At 39.0% G+C, this 27,353-nt stretch overlaps 1 protein-coding gene across 3 annotated transcripts; it reads left to right on the top strand.

Moving 5' to 3' along the window:
* Positions 1-760: 760 nt before the first annotated feature.
* On the top strand, positions 761-27,353 carry LOC111581010 (SUN domain-containing protein 1-like). 3 transcript variants are annotated; one of them, XM_055004841.1, is made up of 23 exons: positions 761-889; positions 2,175-2,292; positions 5,297-5,464; positions 5,538-5,674; positions 5,743-5,769; positions 9,359-9,610; positions 10,467-10,535; positions 11,971-12,039; positions 13,973-14,113; positions 15,288-15,386; positions 16,852-16,921; positions 17,091-17,143; positions 17,493-17,680; positions 18,277-18,540; positions 18,663-18,743; positions 18,851-18,906; positions 21,110-21,251; positions 21,360-21,587; positions 22,450-22,534; positions 24,401-24,516; positions 25,926-26,093; positions 26,163-26,255; positions 26,585-27,353. In XM_055004841.1, exons 3-23 carry the CDS (start codon positions 5,367-5,369, stop codon positions 26,699-26,701), a joined length of 2,553 nt encoding a protein of 850 aa, XP_054860816.1. In that variant the 5' UTR covers positions 761-889; positions 2,175-2,292; positions 5,297-5,366; the 3' UTR covers positions 26,702-27,353. The 3 variants fall into 3 exon arrangements, with proteins under 3 accessions (XP_054860816.1, XP_035812551.2, XP_035812553.2); XM_035956658.2 differs by lacking the exons at positions 761-889; positions 2,175-2,292 and adding an exon at positions 4,072-4,258; XM_035956660.2 differs by lacking the exons at positions 761-889; positions 2,175-2,292; positions 15,288-15,386 and adding an exon at positions 4,074-4,258.

Below are 27,353 nucleotides of genomic sequence, written 5' to 3'. Positions count from 1 at the left end.
TCTTACATGTTGTTTTCTTCAACTATGAGTTCTATTCATTTAATACAGATTTTATATTGAAAAAATCTCTAAATATTCACAAAAAGAAGCTGAAAACATCAAAGATTTAACATTAAAAAGAATATATTTGTTATTAACTGAATCTCGATCTCAAATTTCTCATAAAACAAACACAAGCAGCAAAGAATAATTTGTCTCCTTCTGCTTTTGTTATGTAGCACTGATTTCAATTAAAATAAAAACCTAAAATGACAACAACAAAAAAATAAAGGTAGAGAAAAGAACTCCACCAGGCTTTTACTGTCATTAAATCAGCAAAAACGTACATTTTACAAATATTTGTTGTCATTTGAAAGAAATTTGTATATTTTAAGAATTAAAAAAATTGTAAATAATTTAACGGTTATTCAACAGATTTCCTGTTTTGTTAAAATAAAGATATCTGAAATAAACCTCATGAAAATTATATAAATGTAAAAAAAAATCCTCTTTTTATAAAAATACAGATTATATCTAGTAAAACCTCAAAAAAAAGGTTATATAAAAAAAATTTCCCCTTTTTTGAAATACAGAAAATATCCAGTAAAACCTCATAAAAATATTTTAATGTAAAATAAAAATCCCCTGTTTTGTTTAAAGAGAGAATGCAGTGACTCATCTGACAGGAATCTACTATCTCTGGCGCTGTTCATCCTCCCGTCGCTGGGAGGCGCCGCTCTCCCCGCCGCTATAAAACCCGCCGGGCTTTAATCAGCCGCAGCCGGTGTCCGGTTACCGTCCGGTAGTTTGTCAGTTCGCCAGCGGGCCCAGCTAGCAACCTGTAGGCGGCTGTCCCTCCTCTACCCTCTGCTGTGGAGCAGACTGCGGCCCGACGGGAGCTTCTCTGACGGTGAGCGCTTCGTCTGTCCGTGTTTTTGTTCTGTTTTTACGGTAACGGCGGCGGTAAGAGAGCGAAGCTAACGTTAGCAGAGCCACCGTTCGTTTTTTCGCGGGGGTCCGCCCATCGATGTGTTTCATTGGTCCACTGTGTTGTCAGTCTTCAAAGCTCCGCGCTGATTGGCTGAGAGGTGACGAGTGGTGGTTAAAGGGCCGCAGACACGTGATGAAGTAAAACAGTGAATTAGTTCATCTGGAGGAGAAAATCATAAAATAATTTAATCTGTGCATTAACAGGAGATTATCAAACTGCATGAATTAATCTTTAGTTTTTTTCTGCTGTTTTTCCCCGTTTTTCTGGAGATAATTCTACATTTTAAGGCCTTTATGAATAATTTTCAGAAATAAATCATGATTTTATCAGGATATTTTTGGACAGTTTTTAGATATTTTCCAGCAATTACTATATGGATAAAACTTTATTTTTCAGTATTTACGCATTTTTATTTTTTCCTTTTGCAAATAATTTTTTTAATTGCTATTTTATTATTTTTATTTATTCCTTTTTGTATTCTTGTTGAGGTTTTATGGAGATATTGTTATTTTCACTATTTTTATATTATTATTATTATTATTATTATATAATTATAATTCTGGCATGTAATTAATATTTTTTCAGGGTTTGTTGTGCTTTTTTTAAAACTCAAATTGTGATTTTATTATTATTATTATTTTATTTCATTTAAAAAGTATTTCTTTTTTATTGTTGAGATTTTCTGGAGAATTTTTTTTTAAATTCTGGAATCTATTTTTACTTTTTTTTATTATTTTTTTTTACTGAATTTGTGAATTAATTTTCAGGATAATAAATAATAAATTTTTTTACTCTACACTTCATGTTATTCTGTTAATATTGAGATTTTATTTTTTAGACCTTCACTGTATTTTTCTAAGACAGTTTTTGTGTTTGTCAGAGACATTCTTCTTATTTTGGTTATTTTATTCATATTTTCAGACAGATTTTGAGACATTTTTATTCATACTAAAACTGTAAATTCATCATCAAGGTTATAGCAGTTTATTTATTTTATTTTAATTTTTTATTGATTTTTGTGGCACCTAAAGTAGCCATCGATGAATTATCTGACTTATAATTTCATGTGATTCTGTCCCGACGATCAGATCTCAGCTGTAAATAACCAGAATCCATGTTTTATAGAATTAAAATGATCCAGAGATGAAGACAGGAAGATATTTATGAATACTGATCACATTAAAAACAATAATTTATTCTACAGGTGTGTCCAGACGGCACCCTCAGCAGGTGAGCAGCAGCTCTGCAGACATCCCATAATATTCTGGAGCTGAAGATGGCTGGATAATCAGAGGCTCAGAGGAGAGAATCGGCAGCTGGAGGTAAGAAGTTCCTGTTTACCTGAAGGGTCTCACCTGAGTTCATCTCCCTACAGGTTCAGGTTTATCAGGTCCACCATCAGGTCCACCATCAGGTCCACCATCAGGTCCACCATCAGGTCCACCAGGTGGAGATCAGCTGACAGCTCTGATCTTCTGTTTAGTGTCTCAGACATACGACCACAGGGCTGATGATAGGCCTATGAAGTCCATCATAGAACTCTGGTCTAAGGTGTTCTGGTTTCAGGAAAACTGATGAGAACCTTCTGCTCCAACATGGTGTTTGTTCTGACCAGTCTATGACTAGAACACAAGTCCAACAACTAAACACCACTCAGATCAGTTTAGATCAGACCGTTCCTCCCAACCACCTCCCCCAGGAGAGCTATGGAGTCCTCCAGGAGAACTATGGAGTCCCCCAGGAGAACTATGGAGTCCCCCAGGAGAACTATGGAGTCCCCCAGGAGAACTATGGAGTCCCCCAGGAGAACTATGGAGTCCCCCAGGAGAACTATGGAGTCCTCAGGAGGTACCCCTTCCAGGAACCTCCCAGAGATTCCAAGAAGTCTGAATCCTCTGATCTGCTGTTTGGTGCAAAAGAACCGACACCAGTTTCCCTCAGAGAGGAGACCCTCCAGTTCTCCAGACAGAATTCCAACAAAGCTCCTGAGTCTCCTGGAGAGAGTCCAACCCATCTCCAGGATTCTGGCTCCAGATCTCTTGCTGTGCGTGGAGGTGAGTCCTGCTGTCTCTAGCCGGTACAGCTCCACCTCCTCCAGCTCAGGTTCCTTCCCCCCAGTGAGGTGATGTTCCTCCAGAGCTGGTCTACACCACCAGGGGGCGGTGCTCCTAGATGCCTCCTTCCTGGTGGACATAGTACCTGACCCTGATGTCCAGCCCAGTGAGTGGTGGATCTACTGGATGGTGGCCCTGTATTACTTCTTCAGGCTGGACCTGACCGAGCCCCACGGGGCCCCAAGGCTCGGCCCCCAGATGCCCAGACCCCTAGACCCCCAGACCTGGATCCAGGAGGAGGCCCCGATAGCAGCTTCTCCTTTTCATGCTGTCATCTGGGTTTTCTGAATCGCTCTTCTTCTGGTCTCTCATTAATGTTTTATTAGTTAAAAGTTCCTTCAAACCGCCTAACTGATAAAATGCTTTTATTACTGAGCCAAGGAACATGGTGGAGTTATGCGACGATGGTCTGTCTGTCAGCAACTTTCCTCAAAAATGGATTTGGATGAAATTTTCAGGGAAGGTCAGAAATGACACAAGGACCAAGTGATTAGATTTTGACAGCGCAGCGCAAGGTCCTTCTTTATCAAAGATTTCATGCTTTGGACATTTTACGTCAACTGAGCAGCCTTGGAGGAGGACTGCGCTGTCTGAGGGGTTTTCTAGTTTCAGATGTTTCAGTTTTAATTAACCTTCATCAAATAGTTTAAGTCGTATATGAACAATCAGATTCAACATTATTCAGAAATAATACAACATTTTTCTACTAAACTTTGTGTCATTATTATTGTTATTATTATTATTATTATTATTATAAGATGATGATAATAAACCGAATATAAAGGAAAGAAGATAAAGCTAAACTCTGATTCAGTGTTTACAGAAACGTTATTGATTAATCCTGAGAACACATGACTGAGTGTTTTATTGTTATAGTGTGTGTGTGTGTGTGTGCGCTACTGTGTGTTTAGTGTGTTGGTGGGCGGAGTCTGAGCAGCTGACTGCTCTCTATCAGGAAGTCTAATCAGGTTTAAGGTGAACTTGATCTGCTGCTGCACAGCTCTGTGTGTGTTACTTTGTGTGTGTGTTGTAGTGTGTGTTTGTTATAGTGTTAATGTGTGTGTGTGTGTTGTAATGTGTAGCGCAGTGTTGTGAGTAGTGCAGTGTGTGTGATGTGTGTCCGTAGAGGCTCTGAAGAAGACGAGGACCTGCTGAGTTTGGGCTGGACTGATCTGTGTGTATCTGAATCTTCTTCTTCTTCTGTGGTGCTGTATGTAGGTCAGGAGGCTCCGATCAGGTTACAGGATTAGTTAGCGATCAGACCTGATCAATATATCAGGACCAAAGGATTTCTGATCAACTGCTGGATTTTACCCATTATTACCTGGAAAGCAATAATAGAAAAATTAAAAATAGATAAAATAATAATAATAATAATAAAGGTAATATTAGTTGATGTAAAAATAGAAAAACAAAAAATTGAAAAAGTAGTGACAGAAAAAATAAAAATAGACAAATTAAAAATAGACCAAGTAATAATAAAAAATAATGATCGAAAAATAAGAATTGAAAAATAAAAAACAGGAAATTATTGATAAAAAATAATAGAAAAATTAAAAATACGAAAATTAAATTGGAAAAATTAAAAGTAGAAAAATTAAATTAATAATAATAATGATAGAAAAGTGATAATAGAAAAATTTAAAATATAAATGTAATATTAAAAGTAATTAAAAATGGAAAAATGAAAAAATTTAAAATTACAAATAAAAATAAATGAAAACTAGAAATAATTTCAAAAACATCAATGGGTGATTTTTTTTTTTTTAATTTCAGTTTTTATTTTTTCCTACATTTTATTAATCCCTTTATGTATTTTTGGTTTTATTTATTATGTTTATTTTATTAATCGTTCTATTTATTTTAATTTTTTTTTCATTTGATTAATAAATCCTGAAGAGTTTTCAGATGCTAATAATTTGCAGACATTTTTAAAATTTATTTTAAATGTATGATTGAACTTTTTCCTGGGACTTATCAGAGATTTTAATATATTTTTAAAAAAAATTTCCTGAGTTTTATTGATATTTATTGTTTATTAATCAGATCAGATGTTTGGATGCTTGTGTCTGATTTAATTTCTGCTTTTTACAGATTTAATTATTAATTGTTAGTTAATGAGGAATAATTCAGTTTAATGAAGATAAATTTATTTTTTGATTCTAAAACTGAACTTTAACCTGAAAAACCTCCTTTCCCTCCTCCTCCTCAGCTCCAGCTACTCCTGGTCTCAGTCAGACTCAGACTCAGATCTTCAGGTCCCGTCCCTCCAGAAGGACATCATGTCCAGACGTAGTCTTCGTCTAGATGACGCCGTTCTTCATCGTGGTCTCAGCAGCGCCTCCTACAGCGCTGGAGGAGGCAGCAGGAGGAGCAGCAGGTGGGTATGAACCTCCTTCACCTCCTCCTGATCCTCCTGGTCTTCCTGTCCTGACCTCCTCTGTTGATTGCAGGTCTCTGAAGCTCCGTCCTCCTCGTCCTCCCTCGTCCTCCTCAGATCTGCCGTCGGTCCACAGCGATGCTTCGCTGCTGTCCTCACTGCTAGACACCTCCTCGGTCCAGGAGGCCACCATGGTGGACTCCTTCTGGGGTACGGAGCTCCTCTTATGAACCTTCAGTCAGACTGAGGCACACTTTTAACGCTGATCTTCTCCTCAGGTCTGGACCATGACGTCGACACCAAAGGTGAGTTTTACTCCTCAGTAAACAAACACATGACATCACCGACTCTTCAGCCAATCACAGAACACCTGCAGGTTCTCAGGATATCTAAATGTTCCTCAGAGTGGTTCCACCCGAATCCTAAACATGAACAGAATCAGACTCAGATAAATCATCAGGGGAGAGCAGCTGCACGTTCAGAGGATTTATGAAAAAACGATAGCAGCGAGTAGTTCTAGCTTCTTTTTATGGTGATTTTGGCTTTTTGTGGGGTTTTTACATCTTACTGTCCATCTATCCATTTTCCTCCTATTATCCGGGGTCAAGTCACAGAGGCAGCAAATGAAGCAGTTCATTTCACGTTCCTTCCCCCAGCAACACTTTCCAGCTCTTCCTGGGGGATCTCGAGGCGTTCCCAGGCCAGATGAGATACATAATCCCTCCAGCAAGCTCTGAGTCTACCCCGGGGTCTCCTCCCAGGCGGACGTGTTTGGAAAACCTCCAAAGGAAGCCTCCTCTGAATCAGATATACTAACCACCTCCACCAGCTCCCTCCGGATGTCTGAAATTCTCACCCTATCTCTAAGACTAAGCCCAGCCACCCTACGGAGGAAGCTTATATCAGCTGCTTGGATCCGTGATCTCTTAACCATAGGTGAGGGTTGGAACGAAGATGGACGGTAAATTAAGAGCTTTGCCTTGCAGCTCAGCTCCCTCTTCACCACGACAGTTCGATACAACGCCCGCATTACTGCTGACGCCACACCAATCCTCCTGTCCATCTCTCGCTCCATTTTCTCATCACTTGTGAACAAGATCCCAAGATACTTGAACTCCTTCGCTTGGGGAAGCAACTCCCCCCCCAATCCAGAGGGAACAATCCACCAGTTTCTGGCAGAGAACCATGGCCTCAGACTTGGAGGTTCTGATCCGCATCCCCGCCCCTTTACAGTCGGCTGCAAACCGCTCCAGTACTGCTGAAGGTCTGAGGAAGCCAACAGAACCACATCATCCGCAAAAAGCAGAGATGTGATCCGGAGGTCCCCAAACTGGACACCTTACTCACCCCGGCTGAGCCTTGAGATCCTGTTCATGAACACCACAAACAGGATCGGAGACAAGGAGCAGCCCTGGAGGAGTCCAACACCCACTAGAAACGTGTCTGACTTTGTGCCGAGTATGCGGACACAGCTCTCACTTTGGTTGTACAGGGACTGAATGGCTCGTATCAACGAGCCCGGTACCCCATACTCCCACAGTACCCTCCACAGAGCCCCTCGGAAGACACAGTCATAGACCTTCTCCAGATCCACAAAGCACATGTGGACTGGCAGGTCAAACTCCCATGACCCCCTCAGCAGCTCTGCAAGGGTTAAGAGCTGATCCACCGCTCCACGACCGGGATGGAATCATTGCTACTCCTGAATCCGAGGTTCAACAATTGGTCAGAGCCTCCCTTCCAGCACCCTAGAGTAAACTTTCTCCGGGAGGCCGAGAAGTGGAACACACTCTCCAGTCCCCCTTTTTGAAAATGGCGACCACCACCCCAGTCTGCCACTCCATGCACCGTACCCGATGCCCACGCAACATTGAAGAGATGTGTCAGCCAAGACAGTCCAACAATGTCCAGAACCCGACAGCTTTGCTCCTCTCCTCACCTGACTGTCCAAGACATATGGCCACAGGTCTGATGACATGACTATGAAGTCGATCATCGACCTTTGGCCTAAGGTGGTCTGGTACCAGGTACACTTATTAGCTACCTTATGCTCAAACATGGTGTTTTTTTATGGCCAGTCTATGACTAGCACAGAAGTCCAATAAAAAACACCAGTCAGGTTCAGATTGGGAAGGCCGTTCCTCCCAGTCACCCCCCTCCAGGTTTCTCCGTTGTTGCCCCCGTGAGCATTGAAGTCCCCACAGGAGAACTATGGAGTCCCCGGGTGAAACCACCCAGAGACTCCAAGAAGGCCGAATCCTCTGAACTACTGTTCAGTGCACAAGCACAGACAACAGTCAGAGTTTTCCCCTCTGCAACATGAAGTCGCAAAGGGACGACCCTCTCGTTCTCCAGGGAGAACTCCAACAAAGCGGTGTTCAGCCGGGGGCTCGTGAGTATCCCCACACCCACCCGGCGCCTCTCAGTCCGGGCCACTCTAGAGAAGGAGCGAGTCCAATTCAAGAAAGCAAGGGTTATGGATATAGTTGTTGAGCCCAGCTATATCTAGCCGGTATCGCTCCACCTCCCACACTAGCTCAGGTTCCTTCCCGGCCAGTGAGGTGATGTTCCACGTCCCTAGAGCTAGTCTACGTCGCCAGGGGACAGTGCGCCAAGACGCCAGCTCCTGCCTGCTACCCGGTGGGCATAGCACCCGACCCCGATTTCCGGCTCTGCAGGTGGTGGGCCTGCTGGGCGGTGGCCCCATGTTTCTTGACCGAGCCCCATTGAACCCCGAGGCTCAGCCACCAGATGCACTCTGAAGAGCTCCCCACCAGGCCTGGCTCCAGGGGAAGGCCTCGGTTTCCCTTACCCGGGTGAGGTGGCGGCTTCTCCTTTTTATGTTATCTTTGAGTTTTTCTGAATTGCTGTTTGTCTGGTCCCTCCCCCAGGACCAATTTGCCTTGGGAGACCCTACCAAGGGCTCATGCCCCGCACAACATAACTCCCAGGATCACAGGGGCACTCAAACCCCTCCATTGATGGGGAGACACTTTTTTGTGGTGATTTTACTTTTTTTTTGTGGCGTTTTTACGTCTTTTTGTGGTGATTTTGTATTTTTGTGGTAATTTTGAATCTTTTGTATTGTTTTTTGTATGTTGTAACCATTTTTGTGGTAATCTAATGTCTTTTTGTGGTTATTTTGCATCTTTTGTTGGCAATTTTGGCTTCTTGTGGTGATTTGCTTTGTTTGTGTTGATATTTTGCATTTATGGCAATTTTTGTGAGGATTTATCTCAGTCTGGGATTTTTTGTGCCCTTCGATGTTGATTTTTGCATCTTTTATCATTATATTATATGTTTCTGTAATGATTTTAGTGTGTTTTTGTGGTAGTTTTGCATGTCTTTGTGGTAGTTGCATCATTCTGTTGTGGTCTTGTCTTTTTTTTGTGAGAATTGTTTTTTGCTGGATTTTTGGTTTTGCACTTTTCTACAGTATTTATGCACTTTGTCATTATTTAAATGTTTTTCTGTGGTCATTTCACATCTCCTTGTGGGAATTTTGCACACTTCTTGTGGAGATTTTATGTCTTTTTGTGGTGTTCTGCTGTTTTCAGATGATCTGTTTTCCTGGTTTGTGTCTCTTTGTGGTTCATTTGCATCTTTTTGCAGGCCTTCGACATCCAGCAGCCCTTTATTGTGTCTCAGAGGAAGTTCTTTTTGTTTTTCACCTCTTTCTGTTCTGGTTCTGGTTTATTTATGTGTCTTTCTGACCGTTTTGTTTGTCTTTATGGCCAGTTTGTTTTCTATTTGATCAGAACTTTAACTTGCTGAACATTTTATTGGATGGAGGATGATGCATTTGTTCATTTTAGTGCAGGTTTATTGAAGGAACATGAAACCAACATGAATGTTTGTCATCTTTGCGTCACGGATTCCTGGTTTGTGTTTCAGAAAGCACCATGATGGAGGATCAGAGCAGCATCGTGGCTGATGTCTCGCTGACCGGTTCAGGTGACGGCGGCTCCAAACCTTCGCTCAGCAGAGTTTACTGTAAAGATTGTGAGCTGGAGTCAGGCCAAAGGGAGTCTGGAGATACCTACAGTTCCTCCAAATACACCTCCTGCTCCTCCTCAGCGTTCACACCATCAGACACCCAAACATCCACCATCTATGGCAGAGATCGAAGCCGTCGAGGTCGAATAGGTGAGACTAAAAGATTCCATGAGTTAGGAAAAGTTTTATCCACCTGGAGGAACAAGAAACAAACAAAACAACAACACAAATCAGAGTTCCACCTTCAGACTGTAAATGTTTCCAAGAGTTCCAAGTCTTTGAAGTCCCCTGTAGAAAGTTCTAGAGTAGACCTACCGACAAGGTCTACTCTAGAACTTTCTCCAGTTGTTGGTAGGTCTACTCTAGAACTCTCTCCAGGAGATGTTCTCCTTTCCTGCTTCCAGTCTTTAAGTTTAGTCTCACTTAGAACATTTCAGGTCCTTGAAGTCCATAGAGGTGGGTCCAGATTTATCACTTTTTAATGGACTTTTCCATCATTTCTGAGCCTCAGAACTTCATCAGTAGTTTTGCATCTTTTTGTGGAGATTCTGAGTCTGGGGTAATTCTTCTTCTAGTTGTTCTTGTTGTTCATCTTTTTTCTTGTTCTTAATCTCCTTATTCTTCATTTTCTTTGTTTTTTTCATTCTTCTTTGTTCATCTTCTTCTGTATGTAAGCTCTAATCTGGGACTTTATAAATGTTGGCGACTCATCTTGTGTGTTCCCAACTTTGGATATCAAAAACTATATCTATTTTGAGAGATAAAAAAGGCAAATATCTAAAATATTGAAAAGTTTTTGTCTTAAACCAAACTAGTTTCTAATGAACGACTGAAGGATGGACTGTGATCCTGCCGTTGGTTTCCTGCTCAGTTCTCGTTTCACTTTCAGACCACTGAATTCGTTTCCTGACCTGCTCAGAACGTTTTGTTTAAATCTGTGTATGTAAATCAGCTAAAACCGCCTGTAGCTTCAGTCGCTTGACTCGCTGTGGTTTGGTTCTTCCAGATGTTCTGCAGCTGTGGTTCAGGAGAGCTGCAGCCTCGGTGCTCAGACTCACCTGGCCTAGACGTGAAGGTATCTCCAGGTGGAGGTTTCTGGGGTTGAGGCTCTTTAACAGAACAAAACTGAGGAGAAATGTGTTGTTTGGGTGAATTCTGTGCTTTTTCTTTTCTTACCATTCTGTTGAAACCACCAGGAGACTTTTTACTGTTTTACTGTCGTCTTACAGGATTTTTCTATCTTGAATCGTCACAATTTTACAACTATTTGTGCTCCATTTTCCTGAAATTTTAATAGCATAAAATGTGGCTATTTCCAAAGATATTTCTGAAATTTTAGCTCAATATGTCAAATAGATTTAAAATCACCACAAAAAGCCTCAAAATCACCACAGAAGACAAAAACATTTCCCTTTATAAGACGCAAAATCGCTGCGAAAAGATGCAACATCACTACAAAAAGCTGCAAAATCAACAGAAGATGATGGATTACCACAAAAAATGGCTATAAAACACAAACTATCAATACAAGAGATGCAAAACTAACAGAAATAGACTAAATCACCACTAAAAGATGCAAAATCGCCACAAAGGCGTAAAATCACCACAGAAAGGCATAAAATCAGCACTAAAAGATTTGAAATCACCATTGAAAAATTTAAAATCGGCACTAAAAGATTTAAAATCAGACTCAAAAAAACTACTAGTTGATGTCATCGTACTTCATAATAATCTTTTAGAGATATTTTCTTTAACCTTACCTGTTGACCCACTTTCTGCAGGTTATATTAATTTTGACTCTGTTTAACAACAACATGTGAGGAACTGTACAAGATAAAAACCTGAAAGTTTCTCTCTTGTTTCTCATCATGTCATTGATCCAGAATCTGGAATATCAGACAGTAGATCAATAATCTCTGATTATGATTGAGTTGAAAAATATAAATTAAAGCTGCCATGAAAAATTCCGTCTTGGAACAAGGATGGAGATTTTTCAGCTGAATTGTAATCAGAGATTATTGATCTACTGTCCAATACTCCAGATTCTGAATCGGTGACATGATGAGAAATAAGACAAACTTTAAGGGTTTTACCTTTAACAGTTCCTCAGATGTTGCTGTTGTTAAATAGAGCCAAAATTAATATAAAAAAACCTACTTTTTAAAAACGTTTATCTCACAGAATATATTTGTCACATGAAGCTGAAATTTCCCAGATGTCTTTCTAAATATTCACATTTGATGCTGACGGTTTCAGAATCGGAGCAGATTTTTTCCATCAGAACAAACTTTCTTCTCTCTTCCGTCCCAAACAAACAAATGTGCTGCATCACTTTGGCTGTTTCCACGGTGAAATGCAAATATCTGCTGGCGAGGCTGCAGCCGGACGTCGTGTTCTTCTGATCCTGTTTGTTCTGATCCTGTTTGTTCTGATTCTGATCCTGTTTTGTTCTGATCCTGTTTCTTCTGATTCCGTTTGTTCTGATCCTGATTCGGTTTGCTCTGCTGCAGCTCGACCGGGTCGCTGTGGAGCCATGAAGGAGTCGAACCCGACGGAGATTCATCCCAGCGGAGCTCTGTGTGAGTTTATTTTAATGGATCCACTGTAAAGGTAGAAAATCTGTCAGGAATAAATGTTTTAAACCAGCAGCGACAGGAAACATCTTACAGCTGATTAGTTTTAATTACAGGTTTGAAAAGTCTCAAAAACCCTAAATTCAATTTAAACAAAATCATCCTAAGATTTTAAAAATAAGTTGGGTTGATTAAATAAACTCAGGTCTGTAGTTCTGTGATTGTTACTGTTATTTTAAAGTTGAAAATGCCAAAGCTGGTTGCTTCTCCATCAGTTTTCTGCTTTTACTTCAGTCTGTCATGAATAACTCCAAAAAAAGTCATATTTAATGTGGTTTTTAGTGAAAAAATGTGTGAATCATGTAAAATTCTGCTTTTAATGGTTGATACCAACAGTCAAGGTAGAAAAATCACCACTAAAAAAATGCAAAACCACCACTAAAAGATCATAGATCACCACAAAAATGGCTGTAGCATACAAAATATTAATACAAAAGAAGCAAAATTACCGGAAATGTACACTTAATCACCACTAAAACATACAAAATCAGAACAAGAAGATGCAAAATTACCACTAAAAGGTGCAAAATCTCTACAAAAAGACACAAAATCACTAAAGACTAAATCAGTTTTCTCCTGTTACTTCAGTCTGTCATGAATAACTCAAAAAAAGTCATATTTAATGTGGTTTTAGTGAAAAAATGTGTAGAAATCATGTAAAATTCTGCTGTTGAGGATCGTTACAACTGTAAAGGTAGAAAAATGTCAGGATTAAAGAATTTAAAACATTTTTCAGTTGTTTAGTTTTAATTACAGGTTTGAAAAGTCTTAAAAACCTTGAATTCAGCTTCAAACAAATCATCCTAAGGTGGAAAAAAGTCTAAACTTGGCAGTAATAATGAATTATTATGTTGATTAAATAAACTCAGGTCTGTAGTTCTGTGATTGTTTCTGTTATTTTAACATTGAAAGTGGAGAGGAAATCAGTTTTCTCCTCTTAAATCAGTCTGTCGTAAATAGCTTTAAAAAAAGTTACATTTAATGTGTTTTTTAGTGAAAAAAATATGTGGAAAACGTAAAATTCTGCTGTTAAGGGTCGATACCAACTGTGAAGGTGGAAAAATCACCACTAAAAGATGCAAAAGCACCATTCAAATGGCTATAACGTACAAAATATCAATAAAAAAAGATGCAAAATTACCAGAAATATACACAAAATCACCACAAAAAGACACAAAATCACCACAGGCTAAATCATTGTTTTCCTTTTACTTCAGTCTGTCATGAATGACTCAAAAAAAGTTATATTTTATGTGATTTTTAGTGAACAAATGTGTGGAAATCATGTAAAATCCCTTTGCAGCTTGAATAGATAATATTTTAGTTGATCTATTTCTGCTGTTCAGAGTCTAGTTCATGTTTAGTGATTTTAATTTAAATGTTAAATCCAACCACAAGATAATGAAAACTTTGATTTTAATAAAAAGTCATTAAAAATAATGAATAATCTCATTAAAACTAGAACATTTCTTCATTCTGCCCCCCAAAAGAAGCTATTCTTTAGAAACAAACAAATACTGAATCTGACTAATTTAATTAAGAAACTCTTTAATTTTCATTTTTTTTTGCTGGATAATTTCTTCAATTAATCCTCTACATGTGTGGATTATAAATAATATGTGAAATATTATGAAATTACAACCAAACCTGAAATCTAAACATCAGAATATCCACGTGTACTTGAAGAGGTTATTCTGTGAGCTGATAAATAATTAATAACCTCATTAGTAACGTGGACATTATTGTTCTTTGTCGATATAAAAGTATAAAAGCCGTTAAATGAAGTTCTGTGTGGTTTATTAATGGGCTGATGGACCTTCAGAGTCTCTGGTTTGAGATGTTTCAGTTAAATCTGTTCAACTTCTTTATTCATCTACAGGTGACGACTGTCAGGAGAAGAACCAAACAGAGACGAATAAAGTCACCTCTTCATCCTCATCCTCATCCTCACCTTCCTCCTCATGGTCGTCAGTTGCAGTCTGTTTGTTGGGGCTGATGTGCAGCGCTGCCGTTTTTACAGGTTTGTAGTAAATAACGGACAATAACATAATAAATGTGTCCATTTTAAATGTAATAAAACCAGTAACAACATAAATTTGGGCCATTTTAAATGTAATAAAACCAATAACATAATAAATTTAAACGATTTTAAATGTAATAAAACCAATAACGTAATAAATTTAAACGATTTTAAATGTAATAAAATCAATAATGTCATAAATTTGGGCCATTTTAAATGTAATAAAACCAATAACATAATAAATTTGGACCATTTTAAATGTAATAATTTCTATTAACTTATAGTTTTTGGACAAGCCAAGTGTTTTTCTAGCTGCCTACAGTACAGTAGTGTGGACTCAACACAGTATATCTGATGATTTTACAGCTGATGGAACGAGGACGGAAGAAGTTTTTGGTTTTTACAGAATCGGTTTAATGCAGAGGGTTTATTTTAGGAGAAGTTTTGAATGCAGCATGTACAGTATGTAGAGTTTTTGATGAAATATTGATGTTTTAAGCTCAGATTTGGTCAATTTTTTTTTTTTTTTTTTTTTTTTTTTTTTTTTTTTTCTGACTGATTTGCACCAGAAGCCACACATTGTGTTCAATGACCAGCTGACAGTTGGAAATCTGAGGGTTCTCTCTGGTTTTAGGGTTTCTGACTGATAAATTGTGTCATTTGGGCATTTGAAAAAACATGCCTTTCAGTCTCACTGACAGTTTTTTTTTTTAAATCCGGTGTTTTTTAAAATTTTTTGTCATGTGACTGTTGGTCATAGCGAGTCTATCATGGCTTCACAGTTGCACCAATTAGTGCAGAATTTTAATTTTTAATTTTTTTTACAGAATCTGGTTACAGAAAACAGGGTTTTTTGGCACATTTTAAATGAAACCTGCAGAATAAGCAAGGTTTTTTTTTTCATAATGGAACTGAATGTCACACGTGATGCATTCATGGACCGTCAGAAAGTTTAAGTTCTCACTATTGTTTCTGTTTATTCAGTGAGTTTTTAGGTCCAGAGAGTTAAAACATAAATTAATAAACTTATAGTTTTCTGCTTCAGTTTAATAATCTTCCAGTTAAACTTGGGTTTGAACATGAAGAGTTCTTGTATATCTGACGGATTCTAGCTGCTGTGGAGGTTGGTGCTCTTTAATCAACATGTTTAATCTCCTTAACTTTGCTTCTGCAGCTGTGAATCTGTTCCAGCTGCTTCAGAGTTCAGCTTCAGCTCTGTGGCCTCTGGTCAGGAAGTTCTGCTCTGCTTGGTGGAGCAGCAGTCGGTCAGCAGGTGGACTTTTACTGATTCATCTGCTTTGTGTTGGATTTGCGCTGTTTTCTTTCCAACATTTGTAGTTTGCTTCAGAAGATTTAGAGTTAGAAATCTGTCTGCCTCCTTCTGCTCGTCATCGTCTGCCTTTATGTTCTGGTTCAGCCGTGGCTTTGTTATTGAATTATGGAGAAAAAATGCACCAAGAGATGGTCGAATGTATTGATTAGTGTCTCAACTTTAGTTTTTAAGTAGTAGATAGACAAGATTTTACACAAAATACTCTACAAAGTAATGTCAGTTAATTAAACATATAATGGAAGTGATTGCATCAGTGTTTAAGTGACTCGCCGAGGCCACCAAGACTCCTATGACTCCTCTGAAGGAGTTCCAGCTTCAGACTGTTCATCCAACAACTGTTGTCGGTTCTTCACCAGTCAAAGCTTTATGGAGACAAAGAGAAAGACTCTGATGGAAAAAGCTCCAATTAAATGTGGACTAGAGTTCACCAGACAACATGTGGAGACTCTGAAGACACCTGGAAGAAGGTTCTTTGGTCTGAGGAGACCAGGATGGAGCTTTATGTCCATCAGACTGGATGATATGTTTGATGGACACCAAACACTGAACATCATCATAAACACACCATCCCCACTGTGAAGCACGGTGGTGGCAGTATCATGATGTGAAGCACGGTGGTGGCAGCATCATGACGTGAAGCATGGTGGTGGCAGCATCATGATGTGAAGCACGGTGGTGGCAGCATCATGGTGTGAAGCACGGTGGTGGCAGCATCATGATGTGAAGCACGGTGGTGGCAGCATCATGACGTGAAGCATGGTGGTGACGGCATCATGACGTGAAGCATGGTGGTGGCAGCATCATGATGTGAAGCACGGTGGTGGCAGCATCATGATGTGAAGCATGGTGGTGGCAGCATCATGATGTGAAGCACGGTGGTGGCAGCATCATGGTGTGAAGCACGGTGGTGGCAGCATCATGATGTGAAGCACGGTGGTGGCAGCATCATGACGTGAAGCATGGTGGTGACGGCATCATGACGTGAAGCACGGTGGTGGCGGCATCATGACGTGAAGCATGGTGGTGGCAGCATCATGATGTGAAGCACGGTGGTGGCAGCATCATGATGTGAAGCACGGTGGTGGCGGCATCATGACGTGAAGCACGGTGGTGGCGGCATCATGACGTGAAGCATGGTGGTGGCAGCATCATGACGTGAAGCATGGTGGTGGCAGCATCATGACGTGAAGCACGGTGGTGGCAGCATCATGATGTTCTCGTCAGGTTTAATCCACATTAACCGTCCTGTTTCTGCTCTGTCTGTTGCTGTAGTCCAACTTTTAGCTGCTTCTTTAACCGACATCTTTGTTTTCTTCTCCGTCGTCTCGACCTGCAGCTGAAAATTTTCACCTCATTAGATTCTTTACCAGAACCTGAAACTGAAAGTGTTGTTCTGTGTTTTCAGGTCGGACTGCAGCTGAAGCTTTCAGACGGTTTCACCAGAGATGGAATCACACAACCACCAACCTCCACTGGTTTGTTCACCTCATTTATTCCTTCTAGAGACAGAAATGCTCAGATTAAAGATTCTTTATAGATTTAATATTAATAAATGTCCCTCTCTGATTAAAGCTTCTTTATATATTTATGTATACTTAATAATTTCTCTTACATTTAAATGATCAGACTGGGTTTTCTCTACAGGTTTCCTCTCAGACTCGTCGTCTTTCTCCTCCTTCTGCTAATGATCCTCTGCAGTGAGTTCAACAAGTTTGATTCTTTGCAAAAACTCCATCAGCTGTCTGTTTGTCCATCTAATATTTACATTATTTAGTGAAATTTCTCCAAAATTAGTTGAAGTTTGTTCAAAATTTATTGAAATTTGTCCAGAATTTGTTTTTTAAAAAATGGCTAAAATAGTTGAAATTTGTCTAAAATTAGTTGAAATTTGTCCAAAATTAGTTGAAACTTGTTCAAAAATAGTTTAATTTTGTTTAAATGAGTTTAGTTTTGCAGGAAATTGGCTAGAAAATGGTAAAAAGATGCATTTTTTAAAATTTTTAAAACTCTTCTCTTTTTAAGACTCTTCTGTTCTCCCCCCGTCAGGTCTCTGTTGGTTCGGTCCGGCCGGTTTGCAGTCGGTTCTTCTGGCCTTCAGAACCTCAGAGTGGAGGACTGGTGTGGTTCCTCAGAGCCAATCAGAAGAGAGCACCGTGGAGTCTAGGGAAGTTCAGGTGCACGAGGAGCCACCGATCAGTCGACCTCCGGAGGACCAAACACCGACGGGACCGGAGGTAAAACACAGCAGGGTTCCATGTGTTCCCGATGTTCCACATGTTCCAGAGATGCTGCTGGTTTATTTAGTTTAAAAAATTAACAAAAACAAATGTTTCCAGAACGCCTCAAACTGTCGACAATGAATCAAAGGTTTTCCAGAATGAGATAAAATGAGTCTAAAATCGTTCAGAATGGTCCTTATAGACGAAAACAGACCGACGGACTCAGAAATAGTTCAAAATGAGACTAATTCATCAAAAGTGAGTTAAAACTTAGGTGACATGGTGATTTAGTGGTTCTCACTGGGGCCTCACAGCTACAAGGTTCTGGTTCTGGTCTTTCTGTGTGGAGTTTCCATGTTCTCCCTGCTGGGTTCTCACTGGGTTCTCAAGCTTCCTCAAAGACCTGCTGAGGTTAACTGGTGGTCCTAAACTGTTGGTTGCTGTGAATATTTCTCTGGATGGAATTAGAAAAGAGTTGAAATTTGTCCAAAATTAGTTAAAATTTGTCTAAATGGAATTAAAATGTCCTCACTATGAGGTAATCACGATCCAAATCAAGAAACGGTCCAGAGCCAGGTCCAGATCGACCCTTTAACTGATGATGTTTGCAGTTCCAGGACTTGGAGGACGTGGACTCGGAGGACTCGGAGCGTCTGGGTCGTCTGGAGCGGCGTTTGGCAGCGTTGTGGCGGCGAGTCGAGGACGGAGGACGGCGGGCCGAACAGAGACACCGAGAAGTTCTACAGCTTCATCATCATCTTCATCATCCTCAGCAGCAGCAGAGCGACGTGGAGTCGTGGATCAACGTCCTGATGGAGCAGCAGCTTTCACAGCTCAACACCCGACTGGACGAAGAACGAGTCCAGAGAGAGCAGGTGGGAAACTAATCTATTAAAACACAACAAGAACAAAAACCTCCAGCAGCTCAGTAACGTTCAGGTTGATGTTCAGAATAAACCTCCGGTTAACTTCTGTTGTTCTGCGTTTCCGACTGCAGGATCTGTTGCAGCAGGAAAGTCAAACATCTCGTCTGGACCGGCTGGAGCTGCAGCTGCAGATGCTAGCGGCTAAAACTCAGGTAAAAACACCTGAGCGGGTGGTAAAAGCACCTGACCTGACCGGGTGGTAAATGTTGGGTTTGATCAGTCCAGAGCTACTGGTTGAAGATCTCCGTTTGTTTTCCAGGAAGTCCAGTGGAGACAAGAAGCTGCTTCAGCATCGACTCTTCCAGCTGCTGTCAGGTACCTCCATCATCTCCAGATCAGTCAGGTTTTATTACCACCTCAGCCAGTTCACGTCGGCTCATCAGGTGTTTAAATCTCTGCTCGGATTTCTGGGAACTTCCTCCAGGGCTGCTGTGGACAAAATTTTATTCTAAACGTGTCCAAAATGACTCAGATGTTCAGAATGGCTCAAAAATTATCCTAAATGACAACGATTTGTTTAAAGTTTGTCCAAAATGACTAAAATTGGGCCAGAATGAGCTTAAAACGGTCTTAATGACTCAATATGTTTCCAAAATGAGTGAAGCTTGTCTAAGATCATTCAAATGTTGTTCACAGTGGCTCAAAAGTGATTCTGAAAGAGTTAAAAATGGTCCAAAATAGCAAAGATTTGTACAAAATTTGTCCAAAATGACTAAAACTCAGTCCGAACTAAGTTTCCGACTGCCTGAAAGACTCAAAATTTGTCCAAATGGATGAAACTTGTCTGAAATGACTCTAATTTGGTTCAAAATGGCAAAAAAATTTCCTAAGTGACTTAAACGTTTTTCAAAATATATTAAAAATTTGTCCACAATCACTTTTATGTTGTTCAGACCAGCCTGTTTCAGCTTCTTCAGGAAGAACATCCTCTACTGGGCTTTCTGCACCAGATTGGAGGTGTTTAGTGTCCATATCAGATCCTTGGTAATGTGCATGCCAAGGAATCTGACTGAGTCCATCCTCTCTACCTCTTCTCCACTGATATGGAGTGGGGACTGCATGACTCTCCTGGTCCTCCTGAAGTCTATCATGACTTCCTTTGTTTTGGTGGTGTTGAGGACCAGGTTGTTGTCTGCACACCACCCTACCAGATGCTGGACCTGCTGCCTGTACCAGGTCTTGTTTTTGTCCCTGATAAGGTCTACCACCGTGGTACCATCAGCAAACTTTATCAGGGTGTTGGAGGAGTGGAGGGAGACACACTCCTCCAACAGGGTGAAGAGTTTTCATGGTTCTGGTTCTGGATGTCAGGTTCCCCATCCTGACATTCTCAGGCCTGTTGGTCAGAAAGTCCATAATCCATGAACATAGTGTGGTGGAGAGTCCAAGGTTGGTGAGTTTGCACCAGTTTATGGGGATTACAGTGTTGAAGGTGCTGCTAAAATCCACAGAGAGCATCCTAACGTAGGTATCTGGCTGCTCCAGGTGGGTTAGGGCTGTATGAAGTGCAGCTGAGACTGGATCCTCCATAGATCTGATGTCTGTCCAGATCTGTAGGGATTCTTCTCTTGATGTGTTCCCACACCATCCTCTAGGAGCTCTTCATAATGACCGGGGTGAGGGCGACTGGGCGGTAGTCACTGAGGGTTGTAATGGCATCGGAATGACGGTGGTGGATTTGAGGCAGGTGTTGACTGCAGCTTGTTGTAGGGAGTCAGTATAGGTCCTCAGTAGAAGGCCTTCATTCCATCTGGTCCTGCTGGTCCTGTTGATCCTCTTCAGGGTGGATCGCACCTGGTGCTGCTGGAAATCACTGATATCATATCCATTAATTAGTAAAATGAGCTTCATATAGTGATAATGGTCATTTAACTGACGTTTAGTGTGTAGTAGAAACCATGAATGTGTTGGTGTTATTTAAACCTCTCAGGTGTTTAAATCTGTGTTTGATGTGTTTCTGTGTCCAGAAACACTCCATGAATCACTCAATTACACAGATCTGTCCAAAAAGACTTGATGTGTCTCGGTCATGTATCATGCCTAAAATAGCTTCAAATTTGTCCAGAGTTACTGATTAAATTAGTCAGAAATGACACAGAATGTTTAAATCTCAGATCTTTAAATATCCAGCACCTAACCCTTTACTCTAGGGTGGCTGGGCTCAGCCTCAGAAATAGGGTGAGAAGCTCAGACATCTGGAGGGAACTCGGAGTAGAGCTGCTGCTCCTTCACCTCTAAAGGAGCCAGTTGAGGTGGTTTGGACATCTGATTTGGATGCCTCCATGGAGACTTCCTCTGGAGGTTTTCCGAACCCGTCCACCTGGGAGGAGACCCCGGGGTAGATCCAGAACTCGCTAGAGGAATTATGTATCTCATCTGGCCTGGGAACATTTCGGGATCCCCAGGAAGAGCTGGAAAATGTCACTTGGGGGAGGGACGTCTAGAATGACCTGACCCCAGATAAGAGGAAGAGAGAGGATGGATGGATCTTTAAATCTCAGATGTTTATATCCTACAGTGTCGGCGTGGACCGACAGTCCCATGATGCTTTGCTGGCGGAGGTTTCTCGGCTGGAGGCGGCTCTGGAGGATGTCAGGAGGGACGTGGAGGTTCTGTCCTCGTATCAGGATGGTCGACAGCTGGCCGCCATGCAGCAGATGGTGAGAAACCAAAAAGTCGTTATTAAATCTGTTCCCGACTAGAAACGTAGAATAATTCTATCTACTGGTTTATTTATCGGTTTTACTGTGAACTGACTTCCTGTCCAGGTTTCCTCCCAGCTCCGTTCTCTGGTCTTCGGCCAGCAGCTGGAGGATGGAGATGATGGAGATGTTGGAGAGTCTCTGCTGCAGTGGATGTCTCAGCGCTACGTCAGCCCAGCCGACCTCCAGGTGGCGCTGTCCTCTCTTCAGCTCAGCATCCTGAACAACATCAGCCAGCAGCTGGAGCAGCGTCATGGCAACCAGCTGGTCGGAGAGGGTGCCATGACGACGGAGGTGAAAGCTGCTCAGTCTGGTTTCAGGTTGTTGTTAATTTTAGCTGCTGTAGTTTAAACCTCAGAGCTTCACTTTGTTTTATTTTTTTAATTTGTCTGTTTTTGATCAGATTTTGTCTTTCTTGTGTCCCATTTTTGTTCCGTTTTTTGTTCATTTTTCTTGAGCAATAGCTTGCACAATAATTTATTATTAAAATTGTTATTATTATTATTATTATTATTATTATTATTATTACTATTATTGTTTATTACAGGAATAAAGTTGTTTGTATTATTTTATCACATCTCTTGTGTTTTGTCTCTTTCTCTCATTTATTTATTTTTTTGTCTATTTTTGTCATATTTATTTTCTTATCTCATATTTTGCCTCTATTTATCTCATTTTGGTCTTTTTTGTAATTTTTTTTTTAATTTAATTTTTTTACTCAATAGTTTGCACAAGATTTTTTTTTTTTTGGATTAAAGTTTGTTTCATGTCTCTTATTGTATCTCTTATCTTCTGTTTTTGATTATTTTTCTCTCATTTTGAGTTGTTTTTGTCTATTTTGTCATTTTTAAATTCTGTTTCTTCTTGTTTTGTGTGTTTTTTTGTGACTATTTCTGTCTTATTTTGGTAATTTTTTCTGCAGTTTTTTTAGTGTTTTGTGGTTTTGTTCCCGTCTGCTGCTGTTTCCTGAATAACATCCAGAGAGAGTTTTGAGGTTTCAGTTTCATTAGACGAGGTTTTAAAGTGAACTTTGTGAACTCTGGTCTCTGTTTCCAGGTTTTAATTGACTGTTCAGTTAAAGAACTTTTATTTTTTCTAGTTCAATGCAGCGATTATAAAGAACTATTAATGAATATTATTATTAATGTTTCTCCAGGACATCCAGGTGTTGGTCCAGGACGCTCTGAGGCTGTTTTCTGAGGACAGAACCGGATTGGCTGATTACGCTCTGGAGTCTGGAGGTCAGAAACAATCAATAATCGATAATAATCAATAATAATCAATAATAATGATCTGATCAGAGTCCAGGTACTGCAGCTAATATTAATTAAATTTAGGGTTATTTTACCTTTTTATATCTTTTATTCTTTCTGATTCATGGAGGGGAAAAAAACTAGAATTCACATTTAGATTATTTTAAAATCAGATTTATAAATATTGATGACAATTAGTGCATATTTAACACCGCATTAAATATTTAAATATAAAATTCCGTAAAGCTGGTCACAGAAACTAATGTTCTGAATGTAAATAATCAGCTGGAGAAGTCTCATACTGGTTTGTTCGTTTAAATAGAAGTTTACATGATAAAAATGTGTGTAATTTTATGATATTCATCTTTTTGTTTTGTTTTGTTAAATTTTTTTAGTTGTTTTTTCAAATATTTTTTTGGATATTCATTTTTGGCATTTTATTTTATTTTCCAGGCATTTCTTTCAGACATTTTATCCATTTTTGCAATTGTTTTAAGATGTTTTGAATTATTTTTATAAAATTTTTTTTAATGAATTTCTTAGACATTTTTTGGGACATTTTAGAATTTTTTTTTCTGATATTTTATGAATTTTGGGGGAGTTTTATTAATTTTATAAAATGTTTTAGACATTATTTCGTGCAGATTGTCGTTTCAAAAAGATTCCACACACCGTTTTACCAAAGCAGATTAATCTAAAGCATTTCAGTGCCAAAATAATCTGTTCTGATGATTTTTGTCTCATTAGTTTATTTGTTAGTTTTTTTTGTCTTGTCATTTTAATTCAATTTCTTCTCATCTCATGTTTTGCTGCTTTTTTGGCTATTTTTGTCTCATTTTGGTCATTTTTTTCAGTATTTTTTTGTCATTTTTAAAAAAATTTTCTGTTCAGTTTTCTTTAGCAATAATCTGCACAAGCGTTTTCTATGTTATTAAAGTTCTTTAATGTCTTATTTTATCGCATCTCTTAGTTTTTTTATTTAGTTTTTTTGGACTATTTTTGTCTCATTTTTGGTTGTTTTTTTCTCCTTTTTGTCATTTTTTATTTTATTTTCCAGACATTTTATCCATTTTTTTCAATTAAGACATTTTTAATTATTTACTTATTTATTTTTAATGAATTTCTTAGAATTTTATTCATTCTAAATATTTTGTGGGACATTTTGTAATTTTTTTTCTGATATTTCATTAATTTTGGACGAGTTTTACTAATTTTGTAAAAACATTTTAGACATTTCATGCAGCTTGTCGTTTCTGAAAGACTCCTTGCGCACCGTCTTACAAAAATAGATTTTAAAAAATTATTTGATAATCAAAACCTGAAGAAAATGCTTTAATGACATCAATGTTTTGGGGGTATTTATTTTTATTTTTCAACAAATGTATTAATTTTCAGGAAACAGATTAATATCTTTCAGTCTTTTCTTCATATTTTTACAGATTTTTCTGACATTTCATCCATTTTCTTGCTCTTTCTTCCATCGTATTAATATTTTTTAGTCATTTTTTGCCACAGGAATTTGTTCACAGCCTGATTTATACCATAATTCATAAAAACACTGACAGAATTTTCTGATTTGTAGAATTATTAAAAACCAACAGAATGAAACGTGGATTCTGAAGCAGGATCTGCTTGATGTTCACATTTCTGTTATGGAGATTATGCAAATTAGTGAATATTTAATGAGATAACAGCTCATTAAATATTTAAACCTAGAATTACTGAGTGAACGACTCGGGAAGTGTGGTGATATTTGTTTGTTACTTACAGATATTTGTTTATTATTTATTGATATTTCTTTGTTATTATTTATTGATCTTTGTCTCTCCATGTGTTTCCCTGTCTGTCCTGCAGGGGGCAGCATCCTCAGCACTCGCTGCTCAGAGACCTATGAGACCAAAGCTGCTCTGCTCAGTTTGTTTGGACTTCCTCTCTGGTATTTCTCTCAGTCTCCTCGAGCCGTCATCCAGGTAACTCACCTCAGTGGACGGGTTTAAACCCAGATTTAAATGTGGTTCGTTCCAGCAGGAAATAAAAACACCGTCTGTCACATCTGAGACACAAACCTACTTGAAGTTTGGAGCTCAAAAATTTAGGTTTTTTTTTTTTTTTTTTTTTTTTTTTTTTTACAGAATCTGTTTAGAGCCAATAGTTTATTTTTGACAAATGTTTGAATGATGCAAGATTAACACATGAAATATCACAAGTTTTAGTTTTTTTTTATGTCTCTTATCTTCTCATCTCATGTTTTGCATCTTTTTTTTGACTATTTTTGTCTCATTTTAGTCTTTTTTTCTTTTGGTTTTTTTGGTCAGTTTTTGTATTTTTTATTCAGTTTTCTTGAGCAACAGTTTGCACAAGAATTTTCTATGGGATTAAACTTGTTTTATGTCTTATGTATCTTTTTATCTTCTCATCTTATGTTTCCTCTTTATTTTGACGATTTTGTCTCATTTTGGTAATTTTTTTTGTCTTTTTTGTCATTTTTTCCAGTTTTTTCTTATCTCCAGTTTTGCTTTTTTTGACAAATTTTTTTCTACTTGGTTTTCTACAGGAATAAATATTTTTTGTCTTAATTTATCCCATTTCTTCTCATCTTATGTTCTGACTATTTTTGTCTCATTTTTGGGATGTTTTTTGACATATTTTTAATTTTTTATTCCGTTTCTGCTTATCTTATATTTTGCCTCTTTTTTGACTATTTTTGTCTCTTTCTTTGTCTTTTTTGACACATTTTATGTTTAGTTTTCTTCACCAATAGTTTACACAAGAGTTTTCTACAGGATTAAATTTTTCTTATTTTATTGCATCTCTTATGTTTTGCCTCTTTTTTTGCCTCTTTTTGTCTTGTTTTGGTCTAATTTTACTTTCCTGACAGAACTTTGCCTCATTTTAAACTCCAGGACCATCTGAACGTTAAAAATCTGAGGATTCTGTCTGTTTTTACACTTTCCAGCTGATAAACAGGGTTATTAGGTTGATTTTTTTTTTTTTTTTTTGTTACTTTAATTTATTGTTTAAGAAAAAATACTCTGCTAAGCGGCTGGTACGTTTGAAAAATATTTTACTTTAACAAATCAGAGTTCTGTGAAAAAAAATGTGTAAAAATGAAGATGGTTAATTATCCAGAACATTTAGAGCCTCGTTGGGTTTTTTTTTTTATTCACACTATTCATTTCAGGACCATCAGAGAGTAAATAAATGAATGATTCTGTCGGTTTTTGGAGTTTCTATCTGGTAGATTTGAGTCTCTCCTGCAGTGTTTCGGAGTTCAGATCGTGAATTTAGAAATTATTTGAATAAAAAACTGATGCAGAAAGAGAACATAAAATAAAAGAGAATATCAGAGACTGGTGTTTCCTGATTCGTTCTCCTGCAGCCCGACGTCCATCCAGGGAACTGCTGGGCCTTCAGAGGCTCCACAGGCTTCCTGGTGATCCGGCTCTCCATGAGGATCCTCCCCAGCTCCTTCAGCCTGGACCACATCCCCAGATCCCTGGCGCCGAGCGGGACGCTGCTCAGCGCTCCACGAGACTTCAGCGTCTACGTAAGAGGAAGAACAGCTGCTGGAACATGCCGCCCACTTCCTGTTTGATCCTGAAGCTTTGTGTTCCAGGGTCTGGAGGACCAGAGTCAGGAGAACGGGAAGCTGCTGGGAACGTACCGGTACAACCAGGACGGAGAAGCTCTGCAGACCTTCAGCGTCTCCGTGAGTCACAAAACATCGAGAAGACTGGAAACTGATTCCCGAAAGATCTGAGAGGAGATTTATTCCTCTTATCTGGATCCAAACCTTTGATTAAACCAGATTTTAATGTTAAAATGTTTAAATCTGCACTCAGAATGCAGCCATACGCCGACGACTCACAACTTTATACTGATTTGGTTTATCCTGGTTCCTCACTTTTATTTAGTTTTTTCAGTTTTATTCTGGTTTCTGAGTTTTATTCTGGTTTCTGAGTTTTATTCTGGTTTCTTCTGATTTATTCTGGTTTAGTTCTGGTTTTTCTGATTTCTTCTGGTTTGTGTCTCCATCAGGAGGAGAATGACGAGGCCTTCCAGATCATCGAGGTTCGGGTCTTGTCTAACTGGGGTCATCAGGAATACACCTGCATGTACCGCTTCAGGGTCCACGGGACGCCCACCCACGTCTGAGCGCCCTCCGGTCACGGCGAGTCATGTGGTTGATCAGCTGATGGACGGCGACTGTGACGGTTTCCCTCCAGTGTGATCTTTCCTGTGGAAAAGCGACACACTGACGGTTTGGTGTTTATATCCATAGTTCCTGTTGGTGGTTTTCAGGTTTTATTTCTTTTCTTTTTCTGGTTCTGAAAACGCTCCTGTTTAGTTTTCAGTCCGTTTTTGTTGCTTCTGTCTGAAGCTAAAGAAATCGTTTTTTCACTATGATTTCTGAATTAAACGACTCTAATTCTGAGAAAACTGTAGGATGTGACGCGTTCACTGTCAGGAGGAATAATCCCAGATAAAATCAGACTGTCATTTAGAAGCTTTAAGACTCCTTTCAAATCTGTTGCTTCCAGAAACATGCTGATGTTTCAAATCTCACATTTTTATAGCAAGAAATTATCAAGTCCGATAACCTCCAGAGATCCTGTAGTTTCCTTTAGCAGTTGATCACAGGACATCGGAGGGACCCTGAACGCAGCACCGATGGACGGAAACCTGGAAACTGATGTGAAGTTCCACATTTATTTATTCTTTGTGCTGATGGAAGATGATTTTTTTTACTTTTATTAATCTATCTTGTAAGTTTTTTTTAAACACAATAAATCTATTTTGTATGTGA

This window comes from Amphiprion ocellaris, chromosome 18, assembly GCF_022539595.1.
Source record: "Amphiprion ocellaris isolate individual 3 ecotype Okinawa chromosome 18, ASM2253959v1, whole genome shotgun sequence".
Taxonomy (NCBI): Eukaryota; Metazoa; Chordata; class Actinopteri; family Pomacentridae; genus Amphiprion; species Amphiprion ocellaris.
The sequence above is the reverse complement of the archived record's forward strand: the minus strand, read 5'-3'. Positions and strand labels throughout refer to the sequence as shown.

Coding starts and splice junctions, on each gene's coding strand:
- LOC111581010 (XM_035956658.2), top strand. CDS start 4,197: ATGTGTGTCCGTAGAGGCTCTGAAGAAGACGAGGACCTGCTGAGTTTG. Junction 21,588..22,449: donor AGGGTGCCATGACGACGGAG/GTGAAAGCTGCT, acceptor ATGTTTCTCCAG/GACATCCAGGTGTTGGTCCA. Junction 24,517..25,925: donor CTCCTCGAGCCGTCATCCAG/GTAACTCACCTC, acceptor GTTCTCCTGCAG/CCCGACGTCCATCCAGGGAA.